At 32.4% G+C, this 24,226-nt stretch overlaps 3 protein-coding genes across 14 annotated transcripts in view; 2 read left to right on the top strand and 1 right to left on the bottom strand.

Moving 5' to 3' along the window:
* Positions 1-19,267, bottom strand: part of LOC115881940 — a 167,357-nt gene extending 148,090 nt beyond the window's left edge. For 3 of the 4 annotated variants that reach the window (XM_030899670.1, XM_030899669.1, XM_030899671.1), the window contains exon 1: positions 18,378-19,262. In XM_030899670.1, the coding sequence (XP_030755530.1) occupies positions 18,378-18,519 (142 nt within the window). In that variant the 5' untranslated portion in view covers positions 18,520-19,262. Of the gene's footprint in view, positions 1-18,377 lie in introns of all 4 variants that reach the window. The other variant, XM_030899667.1, reaches the window with a different exon arrangement.
* A 1,116-nt stretch (positions 19,268-20,383) lies between these two features.
* On the top strand, positions 20,384-21,742 carry LOC115881943 (protein YIPF5). Its single transcript, XM_030899683.1, has 2 exons — positions 20,384-20,946; positions 21,005-21,742. Exons 1-2 carry the CDS (start codon positions 20,835-20,837, stop codon positions 21,646-21,648), a joined length of 756 nt encoding a protein of 251 aa, XP_030755543.1. The 5' UTR covers positions 20,384-20,834; the 3' UTR covers positions 21,649-21,742.
* A 127-nt stretch (positions 21,743-21,869) lies between these two features.
* LOC115881942 (neuropathy target esterase sws) overlaps positions 21,870-24,226 on the top strand; it is a 37,105-nt gene continuing 34,748 nt past the window's right edge. For 5 of the 9 annotated variants that reach the window (XM_030899674.1, XM_030899680.1, XM_030899679.1 and 2 more), the window contains exons 1-3: positions 21,870-22,425; positions 22,688-22,769; positions 22,834-23,042. In XM_030899674.1, the coding sequence (XP_030755534.1) occupies positions 22,312-22,425; positions 22,688-22,769; positions 22,834-23,042 (405 nt within the window). In that variant the 5' untranslated portion in view covers positions 21,870-22,311. Of the gene's footprint in view, positions 22,426-22,465; positions 22,636-22,687; positions 22,770-22,833; positions 23,043-23,583; positions 23,945-24,226 lie in introns of those variants that run through there. The other 4 variants (XM_030899673.1, XM_030899677.1, XM_030899676.1 and 1 more) reach the window with 4 other exon arrangements.

Below are 24,226 nucleotides of genomic sequence, written 5' to 3'. Positions count from 1 at the left end.
ATATAATGTTAGTTACTGTCAACTCAACATCACAGACTATGCACATTGGAGGTATTTCTCTTTTAAGCAGATATGCATGAGTCACCGAAGTATGCCCAATACGAAGACGATGCACTCTGGATTCATTCGCTCGTCCTAGTGTAAGGATGTAAGGATGGGGTTCCTAGTGTAAGGATGTAAGGATGTAAGGATGGGGTCCTACCTCTAAACCCAACAGGCGACACACCGTTTCGTCTACCCGGCCTGGGTCGTAGCTCCTCGACTGTGAGGGACACGGGTCTCCGTAGGAAGTCCTGGGACTGTATGATGAGTTATAACTCAAGAAAGGGGGACACAATAGATCTCTAAGGTCGCAGAGATTAACCCCAATCCCACTTATTCTAATTCTAATTAAAACTCTTGTTTGATTATATTCCTCGATGACATAGGATCAGGCTTTCCAGATTGCAAAATGTTCTGTGAACAAAGCTGATGCTTCATATCTCAAAGTCTATTGGAAAGCTGACCCGTTGGTAACAATTGCACATCCAGCACCAATACAGGGTTGTTCACCACATACGACGCGGAGTATTGTAGCTAGACTATTAGATTTTTGCAAATTGTAAGTTTTGGGTTCGTTGAAGGACTATTAGAGCTACAATTTAAAAATATTTTTACAGAGTGTCCCAATATATCATATATATAAATGAGGTCTAAAATATAAGAAAATGCATTTTCTACAAAAACTTGAAGAGATAGGTAAAAATGGTATAATACAAATTGATGGACAATTAAATTGTGCATCTGATTCTCCTAAAATATACAGGGTATTCCATTTAAATTAAACAAGTTATTGCCGTTTAAAGCTAGACATTATTTAAAATAAATTTTTAGACACTCTGTATGAGGTAGTATTATTTCTATTATTGCAACACAATAACTGATCAATAATTAAACTTCAGTAAATATTTAGTATTAAAAACTTTGATACCCTTGGAGAAATGAAGCCTTAAAGCAATTTCACTGCAATTTCACAACATTGAAAATATTTCAAAAACGGTAAGGTTTAAGTGTGGTAAACCTTAATCAAATTTACCTTTATTTTAATCGTAGAAACTAAAAATGTAATAATATACAGGGTGTTCCATTTAAAAAATACAACTTCTATTTTTTATTTATTTGGGCCACTCTGTATCTTGTAAAAATATTTTTAAATTGTAGCTCTAATAGTCCTTCAACGAACCTAAAACTTACAATTTGCAAAAATCTAAGAGTTTAACTACAATATTCCGCGTCGTATTTGGTGAACAACCCTGTATAACTTATACATCAGAATAACACATAGGTTATTTATTTTTATTATCAAATTATCCAATGTAATTAAAGTAACTTTGAGTTCAATATCCTTTTAGTTTAATTATTATTAGACTTGATATCAAACTTTTACTTTTTTCACGCATCTAAACCAAAGAATTAAACAAATTAATTAGCCGTAATTATAAGGAGAGGTATTCGGCAATAATGGTGTTAAGTTTGATAATTCTAATCGCTAGAAATTTGCCAACGAATTTCAAGAATTCCAGTAAACACCAGGGATTATTAGTAACACTCCTTTTATTTGATCGATATGGTGTTTATCTATATTTACAGGGCGAATCAAACATTGTCTTTTCATTTCAGTCGTTTCAGATCATTTGGTCAATCAGTCATCAGTATTACGGGTTTGACAAAAAGATGTTCGAACTAATCAGTGTGTGTATTATCGCCCAGTTTGTTTGCCATGCTTATTTCTATGCGCGTCTTGGCCATTTAATCAACCAAATCAATGTGTCAAATGAAGTTGTCATTTCAGAAATTTACCTATTTAGTGCTTTATTATTATCGAAAACTCATTCCTACATCGGAAATCTTAAAGATGTATTTGTAAATACAAATTAATATGAATTAAAGTAATCAATTACAAGGTTAATTATAGTATTATTACAAAATTCAATAACTTATTAATTTAGGTACTATTAAATTGTTAGAACTTTAGGATTTAAGAAGATGTTCAAATATTCCTCCATCGACTGCAAGACAATAACCCAGGCAATCATAAAATTCTCTTCTTACATTCGCTAGTTGGTAAACTGAAATTCTATTGCATTCGGCAGAAATAGCATTTTTTAACTCGTCTAGATTTGGGTATTTTTTATCCTTGAATATCCTGTTTTTTAAATGGCCCCAGAGAAATAAATCATTTGACGAAATATCAGGAGACCTTGCTGGCCAATTTACTGTATGATTTAGGCCAATAACGTTTCCGTTAAAACTATTGTCTAAATATTCCCGAACAACCAGGGTACTTTTTTTTCATTTGGTACCAAACTTCCTGATTTTCCCTAGCGGCATCATGTAAAGCAGGTAAAATATGATTTTCGAGTAGTTCCAAATAATATTCGGCATTTAAATTTCGCGTAAGAAATAATGGCCCGATAATATTGTGTCCGAATATCCCTGCCCAAACATTTAGTTTCTGTGGATATTGCGTCCTTGTTTCGACAAACCTGTGTTGGTTTTCTTTGTTCCGATATCGATAATTTTGAACATTGGGTTCATTCTTTAAGGTAAACGTGCATTTGTCAGTGAAACATATGTTTTTTAAAAATTCCCTATCCGTGTTTGCTCTTTCCATCATATCAAAACAAAACGCCTGCCGCCGTATTTCGTCCCCATCTCATAGCTCTTGGGGCTTTTCATATTTGAAGGACTAGTATTTATGTCGTTTCAAAATTCGAAACGCTGTAGTGTGATCTATTTCATCCTCAAGTTTCCTTGTGCTGATCTTTCCATCGTTCCCTTCCACGCACAATAAAACTTCCAAGTCGGTATCATTTCTTGCATCTTCTTTTTGTTCCTGCCTTGCTTCACATCTGCAGTTATTTATTAGGGTACCTTTGGTCTCAAATCTCTGGATATTCCTTGCGATTGTAGATTTTCCAGGTATCGGTCTATTCGGATACAGAGCAGCAAACATGTCCGACACATTTTGATAACTATTTCCTTGATAATACCATTTAATCATCAATACTTTTTCTTCGGTAGTGTAATTCATGGTTAATATTTTCGATGTAGGTATGAGTTTTTAATAATAATAATAACACTAAATAGATAAATTTGTGAAATGACAACTTCATTTGACAGTTATCTTTAACCTTGACTTGTGCTCATAAGTAAATACAGGGCCATAAGAAAGGAGAAATATTTAAAAAGAAATCGGCGATAACTCGTAAACGGGCTAATCAAAAATATCTAAAGTTATTCTTTTGAATGTGGGTTTTAGTGCTATTCAATAAACATAAATAGAATTATTCTCTAAAATAATTAGGGAAGCCAATAATTGACCCCATTAAAATTTACATGGGATTTCCTATGTCCCGCTCGACGATGTAACACCCGGTATACATTAGAGCATTACATATTATATATTTGCTTTAACAGTCTCTGGTTATTGAAAAATCGACCACACCCCACCACCCAAAAACACTAGTTATTAATGTCTAAAATATCGAGTTCGTATAAGAATTGAAGGGGTGGCTGCAGTAACCTGCTAGCTCCACTTTTTTTCGAAAATGAGAATCTTAAAATGCTCTTATTAAATTCACTACTTCAATATACCCCATCACTGCGCCACTGTCATAAAGAATCAACAAACAAATACATAGTATAAACCAAACATATTTTTTATGGCTAATTTAATTAAATTTTATTACAATCATACGCCGTTATATGAATCTATAGTTTCCCCATTCTGGTCATAGATTATTTTAGATATACATAGTAAACTATCGTGTTTATTTTCTTTTAATGTTAATTAATATAAACAATGAAATTTTATTTGCCCGTTCTTAACCACTACACAGACGTGATTTGCGCTACAAAACCCCGCTAATTTATAATATTTACACTTCTCGCGCTGCACAGATGTCACTTTAATTTCTTCTTCGCTTAGTGGAGAGAGAAAATTGCAATAAAAAAACTTTTAGGTCAAATTAACAACAAAATATACCTACTTTTGCTCATAAATACGGGCAGGACAGCGAAATAGCACTAACTAGGCGACTGTACGCCTGAAATGTCGCGTACTGACGGCCTTGAATCATTGCAAATCCGATCTATGGTGCAATTAGATCGCAATTGCATCCGTACACGCCGGATTTAGTCACCGGTCAGTGGTAATGGTGACTTTGACATGCGTGGAGATTTCAGGTTAATCGTACGACAGATCAGAGGCGGTACCAATGGGCATGTCAACAATACCTATAGGCTTGGTGCATTTCATTTGATTTCGACAAATTCCGACCGCAGCGCTTCAACGGCAAAAATCCGAAATTATCATTATATAGTTCACGTCGCCGTCATGTTGATCGCATTAAAATAATATTGAAATCGTGGTTTTGTCGTAATATTTAAGTATTTTAGTTCTTTGCTAGTGCAGTTATTGAAACGTTATTGAACAAGTTAGTGAAAAAGAATTCGAACTAGGCGTCGTGTTGTGCTGTGACAATTTCAAATGTTGATAAAATTGCCGAAAAAAATGGTAACGCGTAAAGGAGAGCGTAATTAGGGCATTGTTGGGTGCAATAACATTCAATAACTCCACTTTCCCGGATATTCAACTCTCCCGAAACAACATTTTATAGCTTCATAGTTTCTCGCACCGATTTGATCAAAAGCAAAAATGGATTCAAGCAGTTCGACGAAAAAAATGAGTAAACAAAGTGCTCGTTACATAATCAAAAAATTAAATAGACATATACTATGAGAGGATAAAATATAATTTGCAATATTAATGGGATACTTTTTTCAATCAACTAGTGATTAAATGTTTTATGAACATCTTCTAAAATTATAATTATGTACCTTTAAAAAAATCGTCATAGCCGAAATAGTTCCAATTATACTATTCAATCTACAAGGTGTTAAAAAAAGTATAAACCTACGCCACTGGATGTGTTAGTAGGGTGAAAGGCGCCAAAAGAGAGCTAATAGTTTTTTTAACTTATCTTCTAAAAGTATATTCCTTCTCTACTGGATACAGATAATGTGTTTATTATTTATGCTAATGAAATTAAACCAGGCATACTTTTTTAGTAACAAATCAAGTCTATAGAGAAAGTAGTCTTCTTATAAAATGCAAATTTCCGTCTATTAATACTATATCTCGCTTAATTGATAAATGCTCTTTTGAGTTATATACATGATCACGACAACGGTTACCTACCATTCTAAATATTCTTTGATATATTACATCTAATATTTCTTAAATTTATTCATTAATGCCATTAACAACAAACTTTAAAATCATGAAATATAAACATTTATTAATTTTCTAAGCATGCAGTGTAATGGAAGGAAAATATAAATAAAAAATTAGAAATCAAAATTATTTATATTAGGTACTTTATATTACTATTTAAAAATAATATTTATTTTTACTGGCATTTACTTTAAAAAATAAATGAAATATTTCTTCGCAAAAAACTACATGTAAGAGAATTAGCATAAACAAAATACAAACATCGTTAACTTTTTTTTAAATTGGCACGTGTAAAACTTTCAATTTAATTTTCACACCCCATAGTTTGAGTTCGATAACCACACATTTACTTAACCACATTACTTAAATATGATTATTAAGTTCAACTAATTCATATTATTAAAACATCTAAAATACAAATATGTATCTATTTTTAAAATTAATTCTAAGTTCATCTCATCTCTCTTAAAAATTGCTTCTTCTCAAAATTTCCCATTAAAAAATAGACCATATATACCATATAAAATTAAATAATTGAAAGATCGGGCTACGGAAAATCACACAAATTTTGGGAAAAATTTTGACACCTGCACACGCACACAATCGTCAATTAAAAAACCTACTATTTTAGTATTTTAAATATTTTAATAAACGCAAAAATAGCACAGTATTTATAAGGTGAAGTTATAAAAATTTGGAAGAACTAGTAATGCACTGACGTACACAAAAATCAAACGAATAGTAAATTTCATTTATCAAAAGCATTCGATAGTCGTGGCTCAACGATAACCATTTAGTTGCACGGCGAGGTTGTCACATATGCTTTAGTATACAAGTGAATGAATGATTTTATTCGAATAAAACCATTCGATAGTTGAAATCATTCATTCAGTAACCATTCGATAGTCTAATTCATTCGATATTTCCCATCGCTAATTAATGGTATTAGTATAATCCATTCTATAAATTAATGATATTACGAAAAAAATATTTTATTTATTCTGTCAAATTTATAGTACAGTTAGATTTACTATTTTATCTTGAACTTTTAATATTTTTACTGCTTTAGGTGCTACTAAATTTTTACTTTATTGACAATATCTAATAGTAATATTTCTGGAATTATTAATTTTCTAGGCTACACCATAATAATTGTAAATGGTTGAATAAGCTGAAGATGATGATGAAGAAGTCACCGAAATATTACTTTACAAGTCTAAAGAATCTTTACTAGGTATGGTAGACGAAAGAAGATCTTTTTTTTTCAAGTATTACAAGTGGCATATTTTACATATCAATCTTATATTACATTTATTTTTCATTCGTATGTATCAATTCTATTGTATCGCAATATGACGAAGTTTTAATAATGTTTACGTCAATATTTTTTATTTCATATGTTTAAGCGCCAATTGAACTGATAACCAGCATTGTTACTGATTACTTAAAATTATTTTAATACAAGTTATGATAAAGAAAGGTCGTTTAAAAGACTGATATATAAAGAGCGAATTCTAAATTAGATTGGCAATTTAAAATAAAAATAACGAGTACTTTCCTAATATAGCATTTGCCATACAAAGCGATGGTGCCAGATCATCTTTAATAATAAATATAGAATAATTAGTCATACCTCTATAAAAATATTTAAAGATATAACTGTTTTTTTTTTAATTTAGAAAAGAAGAATTTTCATCTACCATTTTGCTTGTTTATAATAATGTGAAAAATACATTGTGTGAGATGATCAAAATTTTCAAAATTCGAAATTATTGTTCATGATTAAACATCAACAAAAAAGTCGTTTACCGCATATAGGGCTCTTTCCAGTAAGTATGATTTCAGAGCTTTGCGAAATGCGGGAAAGAATGAAAGTGACTTGATATTCAAAGGCAGATGATCGTACATTTTTTTGACATTGTACAGGGTGGGTCAAATTCGACGCTTTTAAATGGAAACACCCTTTTCTATAGGAGATAGACGAAAACTAATATCGGTGTCTGGAGCTCAATTTTCATCAAAAATATGATGGTGAAAACCCCACATCAATATCTGTTACCGTTTCGGAGTTACGGGTGTTTTTCAAAAATGTGCATTTTAACAAATCGCTGTAATTTTTCTTGCTTATGGAAAATTTTTGTATTTCTATGAAAACATTTCCAAAGTACCTTTTACGTAGAATTTAATGGTTTAAGTATAATTTTTTTAAAATTAATAATTTAAGAGTTATCAACAGAAAATTGATTTTTATTTGGGACAATTCTCTATATTTTTAATTAACTGAAAAGAATTTAAAATTACCTTTCAAAAATATAGCACACTTGATATTTTGTTATAATCCCTTCGAAATACAGAATTTTTTAAAAGTTCGCCACTTTTAACTAGTAGGCTTTGGACCCCTTATTGATGATATGCCCTTAATGGAACTCGAAAACATATTTTTCCAGCAAGACGACACACCGCCTCTGAACGCTGAAGTTATCAGCAAATTTTTGCAGCCAATTTCAAGGATAATTGAATAGCTAACCAAGATCCCAGCCGTTGGCCGTCGAGGCCGCCTGACTTAGTGCCCATGGATCTAATCCTGTGGATATATTTGCGGAAGAATAAAGGTTCCTTACTCTTTCGTATAATCTAGACAAGAATTCGAAACACTTAGCAGTTATGAGAGGGTATCTTTCACCCCCACTGAGTTAATGAATTCCGCGAGAAATGTTCAAAAACTGCCCTGTCTGCCCATAACAGAAGACGGTCGATATGTCGAACACCTGTAGCAAAATCTCATGTCTTGGTTTGCTATTTATTTTTATGGTTATTAGATATAGTTTAAATGGTGTTGATGTTGGTTAAATATATTTTAAATTGTTATAAAATTCTGCATCTCTCATAGCAAATATTATTTTCGTTTTAATTGATGCTCACAGCTAGAAGTTTTTTGCATTACAGCCGGTGCCGTTCAAAGCCTATTTATTTAAAGCGGGCGAATTTTTATATGTTTACTCTATATCTCGAAGAGGAATCGAGCAAAATATCAAGTTTGTTATATTTTTGGAAAGGTAATTTTAAATTATTTTCAATAAATTAAAAATATACAGAGTGTCCCATATAAAAAATCAAATTTTCTGTTGATAATTCTTAAATTATTAATTTTAACAAAAATTATACTTAAATCATTAAATTCTACGTAAAAAGGTGCTTTGGAAATGTTTTCATAAAAATACAAAATTTTTTATAACAAAAAAGTTACAGCGATTTGTTAAAAATGCATATTTTTGAAAAACACCCCGTAACTCCGAAACGGTAACAGATATCGATATGCGGTTTTCACCATTATGTTTTGATGAAAATTGAGCTCCAGACACCGATATTAGTTTTCGTCTATCTCCTATAGAAAAGGGTGTTTCCATTTAAAGCGTCGAATTTGACCCACCCTGTACAGTATTGAGCCTTTAAATATTTCTTCTGAGCACGGGGTTGGCAGAAAAAAACCAAAAAAAAAACCGTAACTATCCCAAGACTGTTCTCACTAAATCAATCTCGGTCGTAAGTTCTGAGAATAATGAGTTACTGTGTTTCATATTACTAGTCTTAGCCAGTAGAAACACAACAGTTGTTGCTTGTTTGCTGCGGGTTGATTGTGTACAATTGCTTTCAGATTTAATTGTGGGTTCTTACCATATAAAAAATCACCAGTCACTTCCTTCCTAGCCGTTTTTACGATGTATACTAATCGTATTCTATTCAAAACACTTCTGTTTCTGCTTGTAGATAAGATCTTAACATGGTGAAACGACTATCTAGGCCAATATGCGGTTCGCGCAACAATGTGACCGAACAAAAAGGAATAGAAAAAAGCACCAGTATGAATTTTAACTCGGTATTACGTGACTTGACCACAGGTCTGTAACTGCTATTTATGTTTCTTGATTCTTTTGCATCTTGAAAGTTAGTGTGTAGATCGTATTTTTATTAACTCTATGCGTCGATGACAAAAAAACTTTTTTTATTATACCATGTGATCGAAAAAAAAACAGCGTCAAAGACGGCTGGCGAATGGTAATTGATGATAGTTTTGGCGATGTCAAGCTGTAGACGTCATTTATATTTTTTATATTTCAGAAATCTGCTTAAAGCTGTTAAACCACACCCAAAGTTCCAAACACACGTGCTTTGATTAAGGCTTAATTAAGGTTTGCAAAGCTTTTGCAAATAATATAGCGAGTAATTTGTTACAAAACCATATAAATTATATATCATTGTAATCACAAAATTTCAATCTGTTTCCCTATTGTAACGGAATTTTAAATTATGTCTTTATTTTCAAGAAAATTTAGTCCAAACATAAGGTATATTTTGCTGATGTTTGACAATCAAAATCTTAAAAATGAAGAAGTTATCTAAAAATGTGCCACAATACGGATATAGTATAATCCTTTATAATTATAATTTCCTTCTTCATTTGTGTAAAAATACCTAGTCAGTTTTACATAAAACGTTAAATGCCAAACGCTTATTTTGCTACTTTTTCGAGCAGTAAAGAAAAAGACCACATCCACAACCTCATATAGGACGTTTCAACTGAAGATATTTTATCACTTGACCAAAGACGAGTTGAAAGCTAAGAAATATCTGCTTGATGAAAAGCTAAGACGCCAAAAGATATGTACAATGCACAGAGTATCGATCCATTTAAGCCTGGTTGTTTGCATACTTATTGCATTTAATAATTGTTGTTCTTGTGTTATTTTTAGCGTTTATTTTAATTGTAATATTACAAAACTAAACCAGTATATTAAGGCGAGTTTTTTTCTACTTATTATAGCTTGTCGTGGCAAGGGAAAAAACGCACACATACACATGTCTATCTCTCAACCTTCGAGCTGTAAAATTGTAAAAGTTCTTGTGTCGTAATCAAAGCGGCTCACTGCATATAATCAGTTCCTTGAGACAATTACGTAGACAGCAAAACCAGTGGCAGACCATGAGAATGGACATTGGAAGTTATTTGTACTAAGTTTTTTCAGTATTTCAATAAAGAAGCAACAGGGGCAGTAAAGTCACATTAAAAGCTATCAACTCAGTAAACTATCCACTTAGGAATGTTCAATACTGTACAATGCCAAACAAATGTACAATCATCTGCCTTTGGATATCAAGTGGCTCTCATTCTGTCCCGCATTTAGCAAAGCTCTGAAATCATACTTACTGTGGATGCGGTAAACGACTTTTTTCTTGATGTTTAATCTTGAACAATTTTGAATTTTAAAATTTTGATCATCTCACACACTGGTTAAAAATCTAGTATTTAATATTTTATAATTAAACGTTCTCTAGGTTATAACTCTTAAATTATTATTGGTCTCCAGAGTTTAGTGGAACGACTTGAAGGCTCCTGTAAGAAATACGGGATGAAGATCAATTCTTCTAAAACTAAAGTCATGGTATTTGGAAAGAACCAAAATGTACCAATTCCTATTAAAATAGAGGGCAATACCTTAGAACAGGTCTACAAGTTCAAATATTTGGGGTCCTGGATAGTTAACACCTTGAACAACGACGTGGAAATGAAAACCAGAATGGAACAAGCGAGAAATGCATTTTTAAAAATGAAGAACGTCTTCGAGAACCCCAGATTGGACCTTGAGTTGAGAACTAGGCTCGTTAAGTGTTATGTTTGGTCAATCCTATTATACGGAGCAGAAACATGGATACTCAAAGTTCAAGAGATGAATCGCCTCGAATCGTTCGAAACATGGATATATCGAAGAATGCTTAAAATTCCATGGACAGCCCATATCACAAATACCGAAGTCTACAACAGAATAGGCAGAGAAAGAGAATTGCTCAATATAATAAAAATAAGAAAAACATCATACTTAGGGCATATATTGAGAAATGAAAAATACCACGTCTTACAATTGATAGCTAAGGGTAAGATTGAAAAGTGAGAAACATCAGAAACTGGACTCACCTAACTTTTGAAGAACTCATAAGGAAAGCCGAGAATCGTGAAGATTTTGCCAATATGATCGCCAGCCTCCACGAAAGAGACGGCACGTAAAGAAGGAGAAGAAATTATTATATCCATTTACAATTTTTCTGTTGTAAATTTTTATTGATACCTACGTCTTTTTTTAGGTTCTGAAATGTCCATGTATGTTCTATTTGTAATTTTAATGATGTAAATTTTTTTGAATTGTATGATTTGTATTGTATGACATTTTTTATTTGTATATTTTTTGTGCTTTTGTTTATTTTTTAAATGCTTTGTCGATGAAGCTATTTTGGCTTTTTGCACAATAAAGCGGTATTTATTATTATTATGTTTAATTTTAACAGGAATTTTCAAACTGTAACTTGAAATCCAAACTGTCAACTAAACGAGTGTTATTAATATTTCAAATTGTTTTCCTGGGCGCCACTGAAGAGAACTATACTCGCTTGAAGTGACTACAACGAATATAACGAACGTTTCACAGATTGTTTTGCATGCAGATTTCGTGTGGAATTCGAAAAATAAAAGCTATCTATCTGGAATACGAACCGTTGACTTTCTCCTTCGTGCCGAACCGAAATATAAAACATAGGTCAGTGAGTGGTAAGCCACAAGCTATTACCCACTAGTACTACTAACAAGAGTCGTATTACGTGGGCATATCCTACGTGAAATACACCCCTGCAATTCTTATTGATTGATAAAAGATATCATGAATAAGTAAATATATATTCGATATCAATTAAACTTTTGGTTACGTAATCAAGGGCGCGATTTTTAAATTCATTATTGCCAACCATGGACTTATTCGGCGCCGTGTTGACTAACTGGAATTTAAATTTCGCGCTGGGGGTTCAGGTGGTAGCTCTGCTGTAAAAAATGTCAAGTTGGTACACTTATTTATTTATTTCCTGACATTGTCATTCGTTTTGACACTTTACAACAAATTCGCTGTGGAGTTGGACAAAGTCGTCAGATGGATTCCTCCTAAAAGCCACAATTATGGTAGATTTGGCAAAGCCGTTATAACAACAGCAAAAAAGTGTATACCACGTGGATTTCGAAAGGAATATGTCCCAGGATGGAGCGACGAGATGGAACAGCTCTATCCGGAATTTCAGAACAACGGAGACTCTGAGATAGCAGACGAGCTCCTTAATCGTCTTGATATAGAACGCTGTAAAAAATGGGAAGAAACGACAGGTAGAATGGATTTCAAAAAATCTAGCAGGGGGGCTTGGAGCCTCCTGAGGAAACTGGGCAGCTCTAACCCACCCACTCGTGAACCACCGGAAGTATCAGCAGACCAAATCGCTGCAAGAGTGATAACACTCTCTAAGGCCCCTAGCAGCAAACGACAAAACGCAAATATTAAAAAACAACTGACAATCAAGAAGTGGATAAAGCACTGGAGGACACCAAATCTGGTAAAGCTCCTGGATTCGATGGAATTCACCCCGAATTCCTCAAAAACTGCGGGAAACATACAAGAATGTGGCTGAGTAAATTCTATTCCGATATCCTACTAACAGGGCATATTCCAATAGAGCTCAAGAAATCCAAAATAGTTGCAGTTCTAAAGCCAAACAAACCTAAGAACTTGCCTGAAAGCTACCGCCCAATAGCCTTATTAAGTTCATGCTACAAACTTCTAGAACGTATGCTATTAAACCGAATACGCCCATTGATATTGGAACATACTCCTGTTGAACAGGCTGGATTCAGACCGCATCGTAGCTGTGTGGACCAGGTACTCAGCCTAACAACACACATTGAAGCAGGATTCCAAAAACAGCTGAAGACCACTGTGGTGTATGTTGACTTGACTGCGGCGTATGACACGGTCTGGAGAGAAGGTCTTCTATACAAATTCCTCAACGTAGTACCATGCAGTAGAATAGCATCTCTATTAAACAACATGCTGTGCGGCAGGCCCTTCCAAATAATAACAGGAAAAAGCAGGAGTAAAATAAGACACCTTAATAATGGGCTCCCTTAAGGCTCGGTAATCGCAACCGGTACTGTTTAATCTATATATCTCCGACATTCCACATGCAACGTCAACAAAATTTGGGTATGCCGACGATTTAGCTCTTGCCATCCGCAGTAAAACTATAGAGGAAGCTAATGGCCTACTATCAGAAGACCTGTCTGTACCGGGAAAATATTTCGCAAACTGGAGATTAATCCCAAATATGAATAAAACTGAAGTGTCGTGCTTTCATCTCAATAATAAACAAGCACGCCCCAAGTATACTTCAATAACAACTTGCTACGTTATTGCAGTCGATCATTGTTTTTTTTATAGAACCTTTTTTAGTGCGAAGTGTACAAAAATAGCTTAATAGCCGTAAAAACCTTATCGCAACTTTATTAGAATATTTTGAACGGGAAAGCGGTAGTAATGGCCCTTTATGTCCCTTAAATGCTGTTAAGAAGGGCAGTTTTGTTAATGTAAATAATAACTATTTATATATTTATAATAAATTTATTTTTGCTTCCTAAAATCATCAATTCATTTACTAAAAATTGACATAAAATTTGTGACCTGAAAAATAAAATAATTAAAAAATGTCGTGTCAAAATAAAGAAGAGTACGTGTCAAGTAAATGACGTCTAGGGCTTAACCTCGCCAAAATTATCATCGATTGTCATTTCGCAGCCCTCCTTGACGTCGTTTTTTTTTTCGATCGTACAGTATAATATTAGTACACATATTAAGTACAGTAATATTAGAATAATATAAGATATAAATAAAAAAGAAGCTAATAAAGAAAGAAAATAATCTTCTGTATGCATATTATAAGAAAGAAATATTCTTCGTTTCATTAAAATCCTCGTTAAAATCTAAACTACAATGATTATGATGAAACAAATAATCTTAACGGTGGCTTAATTACAGTTAGCTAAGCTACGTCGTAATGAAGTCAGATATTTTTATTAAACTGGTAATCCAGAGCTGTAAATATATTTAAAACAATTTTTCCTTCATTTCAAATATCCATAAAACGTAATGAATGTAATTATTACGGCAAGATGATGGTTCAACTCGAGTTGTTGCAGTAAAAAACCCATTACTTTTTCCCCATTAACTTTTTAGTAGAGGTAAGTAAGTATTTCCATATTAATTATGTTTCTTTTAGACAGGTATTTGCAAGAAATGCGCTCAATAATAATAGCTACATAGTTTTTAAGTTTCCAACATTTCCTATCCTTAAACTCAGTATACGACCGAGAAAAATGGTCAATGCGACAACTATGAAACTATGAACCCTTCCCCGACACAAACGGTACATTGTGAGACAGGAAATTGTAGAGAGAAACAAGCCCTATAACATAGGATACAACATTTTAATGAACAGTGCTTTCCATAAAATCAATAAAATGAAAAATATACGAAATAATATACATGTACTGATTTCTTTTTAAATTATTTTCAATAAATTACAAATATACAGGGTGTCCCATATAAAAAATCAAATTTTCTGTTGATAATTCTTGAATTATTAATTTTAAAAAAATTATACTTAAATCATTAAATTCTACGTAAAAAGGTGCTTTGGAAAAGTTTTCATAAAAATACAAAATTTTCCATAGCAAAAAAGTTACAGCGATTTGTTAAAAATGCATATTTTTGAAAAACACCCCGTAACTCCGAAACGGTAACAGATATCGATATGCGGTTTTCACCATCATGTTTTTGACAAAAATTGAGCTCCAGACACCGATATTAGTTTTTGTCTATTTCCTATAGAAAAGGGTGTTTCCATTTAAAAGCGTCGAATTTGACCCACCCTGTACTGTATCCTGGATGAACAAGCTTTTGTCAAAGCCCTGAGACAGTATGATGAGTTACAACTCAGGAAAGTCAGAGACAATAGTCCTTTCATCAACAATTTAGAAAAAAAAGCAGATTAGAAACAGTATTATGTACCTGTATCATGGTATTTAGAAACCTCGTTTATGTTTGTTTGTATTTTTATTTATTTATTATTGAACGCATTCTATTTGGTTGATACACACTGCAAAAGCACACAATGTTATCCCTGAAAATAAAAAATATATAGATATCTATCATGTGATTCAATAGTTTTATCACACTTTAACCACTGTGACTGTATTAATGGCTTGTGTTTGAATCAAGTTACATTTAAAGAAAAATACAGGTTACAAATAATAATATTTGGAATCAGATTTCAGTTCGGAAAATATTTATTTTCACACGATCTTGAATAAAATGAAACATACGGATTGGCTGATTATGCACAATAATGCACTTAAATTTGTACGATTTCTTATGCATATGAGAGTGGTGTGAATTTTGATACGAATGAAAGTTGCATTTTAATATGACCAGCAATTTCTGGTCAATAAATTATCCATATTTTGATTCATTACAAATTTATTTTAAAAAATGCAGAGTAGAGGAAATTATTTTAATAGTTATTTTTTATACAAGACGATAAAATGGTATTTTACGATAATGCAATTTTATCGTCGTGTATAAAACAATATTTTCTTCCATAGCGAGTTACGTTTTAAAAAATATTCAGAAATTATTATTTCAAGGAATTTATTACGAGTAGAAAAAATATTGTGCTGGGTTGGCGATGGTTTCTATGTAATTTGACAAATAAATAAAGCTGTCTCTTTAGTTGTCAGTTTTGAGTCATTCTTGAGTCAATATTTTTTAATTCTCTTTCGTGTCGATTGCTGATTGAATTGGAGTCAGAAATGGCTCACAACGAAATAAGTAAATTACCAACAGATACTCAGGCTGAGACGACAAACGCCATATCCAAACTACCTCCATTTAAATCCCGAATAACTTATGAAATGGAATACAAAAATTTAAAAAAATGGAAGCAATTAAAAAACGCGAGAGAAGAAATAAAGTTTTTAACCTATCCTCGCTGTTAAAATATCATTTAATCTACCCTAGCGGGTTAAAGTACTAATTTACCTACTATTTTTGATAGATATAAGGCAATTTTAACAGTAGCTATGGAAAAAAAATATTTGCACTTATTTAATACTCACCCTGTATAAGTCTTTGCTATATTAATGGAATAGATCGATAGTCTCTTGGTATATTCAGGAGTTGGTATATTAATTTATATTATTTGAAGTAAGTACGTCTGCACTGGACGCGCGTTTCGCTAACTACGTTAGCATCATCAGCAGATTGACGATTAAGACTGTTTAAAAAGTAACATGGTTAGCGTCGTTAGCGAATTGCGCGTCCATTGCAAAAGTAATGTGTTTTGGTATATATTGTGGTGAATTTTTATTTTGCTGTTGTAACACCAAAGGGTTCCAACCCTCAACCAAGACTGGTAAGTGTCAAACATGTTTAACAAAAATATACAGGGTTGCTTTTATATATGGAAACGGTCAATTATTAGTTAAAATATAGGAGGTACCGCAAAAAGTTAAATACAAAAGTTATAGGATTTTTAAATATCTATTAGCGAGTAATAAATTTAAGTATACAGGGTCGTTCATAAAGTCGTGGCACATCAAAGTTTCATTTAAACAATAATCGTAATACACAATGTACATAAATTGAATAATTGAAATGTTAGACGAAAATTTTGTAATTTCCAGACTTACTGTACTCTCATTGTATACATCTTACATACATCTTAATTAAATCAAATTGTTTAAGTGATATTTTCAAAAGTCAATAACTCGGAAACGGTTGGTATGAGGTACAGCCTTTGAATAAGAAGACTAAGGAAGGAGCATAATGCTATCCATGTATTCATGCATGGTGGGCGGAAAAAGCGCCATAAAAGCACTCTAGGGTGGGGATCCTTGACAGTTCTGTTTGACGATTCATTTGACACATTTGAATTTGATTTGAAATTTTGTGGATTTGTCAGTCTTTACGGAGCTTATTTTATGTTATTTATTATTTATTCTACTACTGATAGTTGTATAAAGGTAGTAAATCTAGATGGAAATTGTGGCAGAACTTAAATTAACAGTGACACTATCGCGATTTATCGAAAAAGACTCTAAAATAGTTGGTTGTGTAGCGTGCGGTAGATCTCGGCAAAAATTGAGTGAAATAATGGAACAACTTTTCGCTGGTAAGTGACTATATAATATACATACGTGTAGTAAACCAATCATATATGAAATTCACTTAAATTAACTAAATTATATATTTTTCTTGCATTTTTAGCTTTTATTTACTACTTGTCAAAGATTAGATGTCAAAGAATTTAGATACGTTAATTTGACTTACCTGCTTCAGTAGCGTATCGGATGTTTGTGTTAATAAATACTTATTATAACTTATCTATTTTTATTAGAATTATATATTTTTATAACAATTTTAATAACTACCAACATTTATTTACAACGTAAAATAAAACAACAAATTATTGAGTCTACCCCACGTCTACCCTACATCATAGTTTTACATTTTTTAAATAAAATTAGAACGACACTGATAAACCCGGAATTTAAGTCGGCCATATTTGAGGCCCATCGCGGTGTACCTAAGATTTTTAATATGCTCCTTCCTTAGTCTTCTTATTCAAAGGGTACAGCTGGTTCCAAAAAAATGAATACGACTCTTTACACATTTTTTTCGAATATTTGAGCAGTGTATATTTATGTGTCAAGTATTTTGACATGTTAATTTTATTGTGACAACTTTGTTTTTGACAAAGTGACAAATAAATTTTCCAGAATGTCACATAAATGTTAGCATGACATGAGTAGAGAAATGGGGGACTGGTATCATAGAATATACTGCCCGAAATAATAAAAATATGTTTTAAATCGTATTCAATTTTTTTGGAACCAGCTGTACATTATGTGTATTTCGACTTTTGCTTAGAATTGAAGGAAGAACCTAAATATGCAATAATATATAGGGGGTTCCTTTTAAAAAATGAAACTTTGATGTGCCACGACTTTATGACCGACTCTGTATACTTAAATTTATTACACGCTAATAGATATTTATAAACCCTATAACTTTTATATTTAACTTTTTGGGGTACCTCCTATATCTTACCTAATAATCGACAGTTTCCATACATAAAAGCAACCCTGTATAGGGTGCTTCTCTCTTAGATTCAGTAGTACCTGGATTTCCCGCAAAATCCTCCTTATCCAGAAGTGCACTGATGGGAGGCTGCAAACCGTACGCTGGCATCCAAGGATTAGTACCCGTGTTATTCAGGTCCACCGGCTGTCCTGGCCAGTCCTGAAACGACACTTCCTCCATGTCAAATCCGGTACTACAGTACTACACCACTCTAGTTCTAATTTACATTGCTCCTATTCCGGTAGTACCTACCCGACACTTAACTTAAATCACACGCATATCAGCACTTTGTTTTAACATTAAAACCCATACGCGCGCCGTGCGGATCTTCCGATGGAAGGTACTTGTAACCCGGTCATACAACGGTACCACCGCGTTCTCTCGTACTCTCCGAGCGAAGATCTGATCGAGTCTGTGACCTTTAATTCCGGCAAACAAGAGAAGGTACCTGTGAAAATATTTTTCACGACGTTCTAGGTACCCTGAGGAAGAGGAACCACCGTGCACCGACCGAAGAACCGTCTCGGAGCTCGCGAAATGCACCACCACCAGCACGGTGTGCTCGATTTGTGTACAGAGAGTTGGAAATCAACGCGAGGCGCGTACCATGGCAACGGTAGAACGATCAGCGGTGTCGGGGTTTTTGTGGAAAATGAACGGAAACCTGCTGGAGTCGAAAGCCGGCTGCGGCGTTGCCGGATCGCGCTGAAAATCCCTAGTTTTAACTAATAATATTTTAGTATAAATAATAATAATAGTAAATAACGACACATTTTAAAATACTTTTTAGTAGGTTATACACAGTGTGGCACAGGCAGTGAATCTAAAAACTTTTGTGTTTTTTGTACTAACCTTTTTCTTTGCAATCTATAGGTATGTTTTTGCAATCAACGGTTATACAGGGTGGCGCCTCTCATACGAAGAGGAGACTCCACGGACAGTTTTAATTAAAATTAAATTTTGTGAGTAGATGTGTGTAGGTTCATTTAGAGCATTTTTTAAATATACAGGGTGTTCCAGAAATAAGTACAAGTATTTTAACTGGTAGTATATTATATTTCGGTCTCGGAAACAGGCCTATGAGGTTTTTTTGCAAAAAAAAATTTGAAAATTTGGAATGTTTTGAAAAAAATTTTAGATTTTTTTTAGTTTTAAGTTAAAGAACATAATTGATAATATGTCAACATATGTAGGTAGTAGATTAAATTTACATGAAGGAAAATCAAGAAAAGATCTAGTGGTTCTCAAAACTTAAGCAAAAAAACATTTTTTGTTTAAATTTTCAAAGTAAGATAACTCGATTATTTTGGACTTTTTTGGACTATTTTGGAGAAAAAATTTTGTTTTTTCTTTTGACCAGATCTACGACCCCTTAAAACCCTTGCACTTACTTCTGGGACACCCTGTATAGTATTCTACAGGGTGTAGAATAAATAATAATATAATAGTAATAAATAAAGGTGAGTTTTATTAGAGAAGCATGTGACTAAAATGTAGGTTTTTTGAGATAAACTAATAACATTTTCTAAAAATAAAGAAGAAATTTTAAGTTTAGATATCAGCTACCTAAATCGGAATTTACCCGGTGTAGCCTAATATGTCGTTAAAATAACCATTGTACTTTAAATCAAATTAAAACTTGATTCCAAAAGTTTTACAGGGTGAGGCAAAAAATATATATTTTTTAATGTACCTATTGTTGCTTGCACCTTCTTTTCTTTGCTTGCATCTTTTGCAAAACCCTGTGAGCCTTCCTGTATAAATGTCTCTCCATTGTTTGTATATTAATACGATATTTAATACTGAAAAAAACCAAGTAAAGTATGGCAACATAGCGGATAGCGAGACAATCTAAAAAAAAGAAAAACAAAAGAAAGGGGCTCCGTGTGTTCACCTAAACCTAATGACCTAAGCCTCCTAAGCAATCATTTATACTATAATATTACAATACCGAATCCCTTATCTATAGTAAGATAAAGAGATCAACCATCGCGGTAAATTCGAGACATTTTTTTTTTTTGCTTTTTATGCTTGATATACATATACACATACCTCAACATTGGCTTTATTATTGGTAAATTACGAGAATTCCATTTAATAAAACTACAAAAAAAATATTATAAGTGTATTTTAGACATAATTTCAAAATTATAGATTTACATGCACCCATCATGCACCTCTATAATAGTAATTTTACACATATCTAGGTATATAGAGAACACAAAGAAAGTAGACTAGTCTATCCAGAAAACCCAATCAATTTTTTAATTAAAATGACCATAAAATGACAGCCAACAACTGTCTGTGTAATATATTCTCTCGTAGGACAGACTATATCGAAGATTATCCGAAGCTTAGATCCGAAGTTTTGGACAACCCTGCGAACAAAAAATTTTTCTTCTGTGGTAAATCGTAAATGTCAAAGATTTTGTAAGTTTAGAACACGTAAACAAAGTCAAAAGTATTTTCGAAATTTAGAAGAAAAATACATAATTATGGGAGATTTCGTAAATCAAGATTTTTACTGGAACAACCAAGGCGAAGTACCCGTTCAGCAACAAGGATATTACGAACAGGATTATCAGCAATTTTCTAACCAACAATTAGGTAAATGAACTTAATATGTCTTTTTCAATGTTATTATTCTTCATAATTATTTTTGTAGAGTTTAAGTCACACGAAGAATTCGCCAACGTATCATATACTCAATACCCTGGCAATTTTTACAACCCAAACGATTATGAACTACCTAAAGAACCCGAAGATGACCTAGATGAACCTCCACTACTTGAAGAGCTAGAAATTTACCCAGATCGAATTTTAGAAAAAGTTCTGGCAGTGTTAAATCCCCTCAGAGCCCATAGTTTAGCCGACGACTCAGAGTATCTTACAAAAGACTCCGATTTAGCCGGTCCAGTTTTCTTTTGCCTTGCCCTAGCTCTCTTATTATTACTAGCAGGAAAATCTCAATCGTTCAGTTATATATACGGATTCTCTATGATATCCTGCGTGTTAATGTACTGTCTACTCTCATTGATGGCCAGCGCTGAGAAATCTATCACTTTCTCAACCGTTGGCTCGATTTTAGGCTATTGCCTGATGCCGATTATTGGCCTGTCAGTTTTAGGTGTGTTTTTTAGATTAAGCGGTACGGTAGGCATTATTTTGGCGGGTTTTACTGTCGTTTGGGCGAGTTTTTCAGCGTCCAGGCTGTTTGTAGCTGTGTGCGGTGATAAAGAGCAACAGCCATTGATTATGTATCCGTCTGCTTTGGTGTATGGCGTTTTTGTCTTGCTAGTTCTGTTTTAGAATTGTAGCGAAAAGTATATTACCTTTAATATAGTTTATTTTTTTTATTTATATTAACATCTGTATATATTCATTAGTAAAATAAAATAAATTACATCGGTGTTTTTTTGTAAAACACCCTATATGAGAAAATACTCTTATAATTGGACTAAATAGGTATGTGTGTAATCCAGATGTGATCTATATACTCAATACCGGTCATTTTAAAGGATAACACACTTATTTTAACAATATTGTTTGATTTTACCTGATTTTGCTATATTTTTGTCTGGTTTTAGTATACAAGAGTTATCATATGCAACTCACGCAACTGTAGTGAATATTAAGTTGCCTATTAATTTTTTATAATCAGCTGTTTTAAAATTGACAGTGACATTTAAAAACTTTGGATCATCTTTGGATATTTGTTTTTATCTTTTTTACTATTGGATTTTTTTTATCAGTCATTGTTACAAACGTTTTTAGGTGCTAGTGATAAAACGGAATAATAGTAGAAAGGGAATTGACGAAGATATAGGAAAAAAACAGATTGCGTAACCCAATTAAAATATGTAAATATTTAACAATCCACCAACCAATACCTATTAAGTTCTAGTCAATATTTATTATAATGTGATTTCAAATTGATTTTTTCTGTATTTTATAATTTGAAGAGTTTTGGGTATGCCTTTTTTCGAAAAAATGAACATCTTTAGCCGTTTTACCAACGTCGCTGCTGATTTTGGTAGCCTGACCAAGTATATTCTGCTACCTTCTGAATATGAAGGCAGCTACAAGGTAAAAATTCTCTTTAGTCAGCATAAATAAACATTTTTATCGTCTCTAGACCTTGATTAAGAACATAACGAAAGTTTACCTAACTGGCTCTTGAGATAAAACTTGTTTTTGTTTGTATTTTTATTTGAGATTATATAGGTTTGATAATTTTTCAGTAGTTTTTTTTTCATTTTGTTTTAAAGCTTTGTGCAGATAACAATGGTATACTTAGTTAAGTTTTAACAAAAGATATAAACTCCTTAATACTTTATTCTTTTTTCAGATTATTTATTTCTTTGTATTAATTGTATTAAGCCTAATAACTGGATTAGTTGTAATTTGTATCAGGAGATGTCATCAAAAAGGTATGTATTTGAGTTCATGGTCAAATTCATTCGAATTTAAATCTTTATCATTAATATTTTTTAGTATTTTCCTCACAAGCGGCTATAAAATCGGATGGCCCAAGATTCAGAAAAAGGGACAAAGCATTATTTTATGGAAGGAAAATGATAAGAAAAGTTAAAAACATTTCCGGGCAAGTGAGAAACTCTGGACAAGGAAAAAAGCGTAAACTTGTAATGAAATTTGCTAGAAGGCTGTTACAAATGAAAAAAGAGGAACAAGAACAGCTAAAGGTGAGTTAAATATTAACATTTATTTGTTTTTTAAACCAGAGTTAGGAGTATTGACATAATAAATTAGCATTATTTTTACATGCTGATTTACATTTTTGTTTGGGATGAATTTTAATGAAACAGATGGCTTACAAGTGTCTTTGTTTTAAGTGACAGTTCTAAAAAAAGATTAAATAAGAATGGGAATATATCCTTTTGTAAGTTTAAATTGATACATTGTTTGACTTAATATTTAATTAGTACTAACAAAAAGAAAAATAGTGTCATATTTTTTTTAATTACATGATATTGCTTTAAGCGCACCACAAGCATTATACACCTATCAGTTCAAAGGTTAACTATTTGTTTAATAATAATCAGTATAAATATTCTTAGATAAAAAAATGGTAAACAAAGTTCAGAGATTTAATTAATTTATTTGCATTGTGATGATTCATAATCGTATTTTTTTGTGAGAATTGATAACTTCAATCATTTTATTAATACTTTTTAAGACTTTTTTTTTTAAATTAATTGCCTAGTAAGTGTTCTATTGTATTTTATGAACTGTAGTTCTGTGTTATTATTTATCCTTACTGAAATGTTTAGTAAAGAAAGTTTATTTTTGGTTTAAAATTATGATTTAGTTTGGCCTATAGGGTCAGTGCACTGGTTATCCGGCCAGCACTGGTCCTCGGCCTTTTTAGGATTTAAAGCTAAATATTAGTTAATTTAATCGCCGTTCATCCAGTGCAAATGGTAAAATAGATTCATGTATCATTTATCTATCGAAAGTAGTAGGGGTGAAGATGGAGCTGCAACTAATAAGCGTGCGAAAAATCCACAGTTCTTGGACACACAACAGAACAACATAGGTAGTGTTTCAAATGTAAATTTGCTTACTAGTGTGAAGCTACAAAATAGTAAGTATTTTATTATTTTTTTACTCTAGGTACTTGTAATGTATTATATATTATGGAGGAAGGGTAAAAACATGTAAATATATGTTAAAACTAAGCAAAAGTTGGGTTTTTAGTTAAAATTTTCAGTGGCCGCAAACCAGTAATTAAAAAACACGCTCTTTTAGTTCTCGGCCAACATGGCCGAGAGTCAGTATAAAAAGTTATTTTTCAATCTTAAAAAAAAACTATAAAAAAACATATTTTGTCTTGTGTTTGTTATTTTTTTATTTACTTATATTATTG

The sequence above is a fragment of the Sitophilus oryzae genome, unplaced genomic scaffold (assembly GCF_002938485.1).
Source record: "Sitophilus oryzae breed Bouriz unplaced genomic scaffold, Soryzae_2.0 scaffold_1745_pilon_pilon, whole genome shotgun sequence".
NCBI classification, from domain to species: Eukaryota; Metazoa; Arthropoda; class Insecta; order Coleoptera; family Curculionidae; genus Sitophilus; species Sitophilus oryzae.
The sequence above is the reverse complement of the archived record's forward strand: the minus strand, read 5'-3'. Positions and strand labels throughout refer to the sequence as shown.

What these genes read in the sequence shown, in the direction of transcription:
- LOC115881943 (XM_030899683.1), top strand. Translation starts at nt 20,835, where the DNA reads ATGGGAGATTTCGTAAATCAAGATTTTTACTGGAACAACCAAGGCGAA. An exon ending in ATTTTCTAACCAACAATTAG is followed by an intron (nt 20,947 to 21,004) that starts GTAAATGAACTT and finishes TTATTTTTGTAG; the next exon opens with AGTTTAAGTCACACGAAGAA.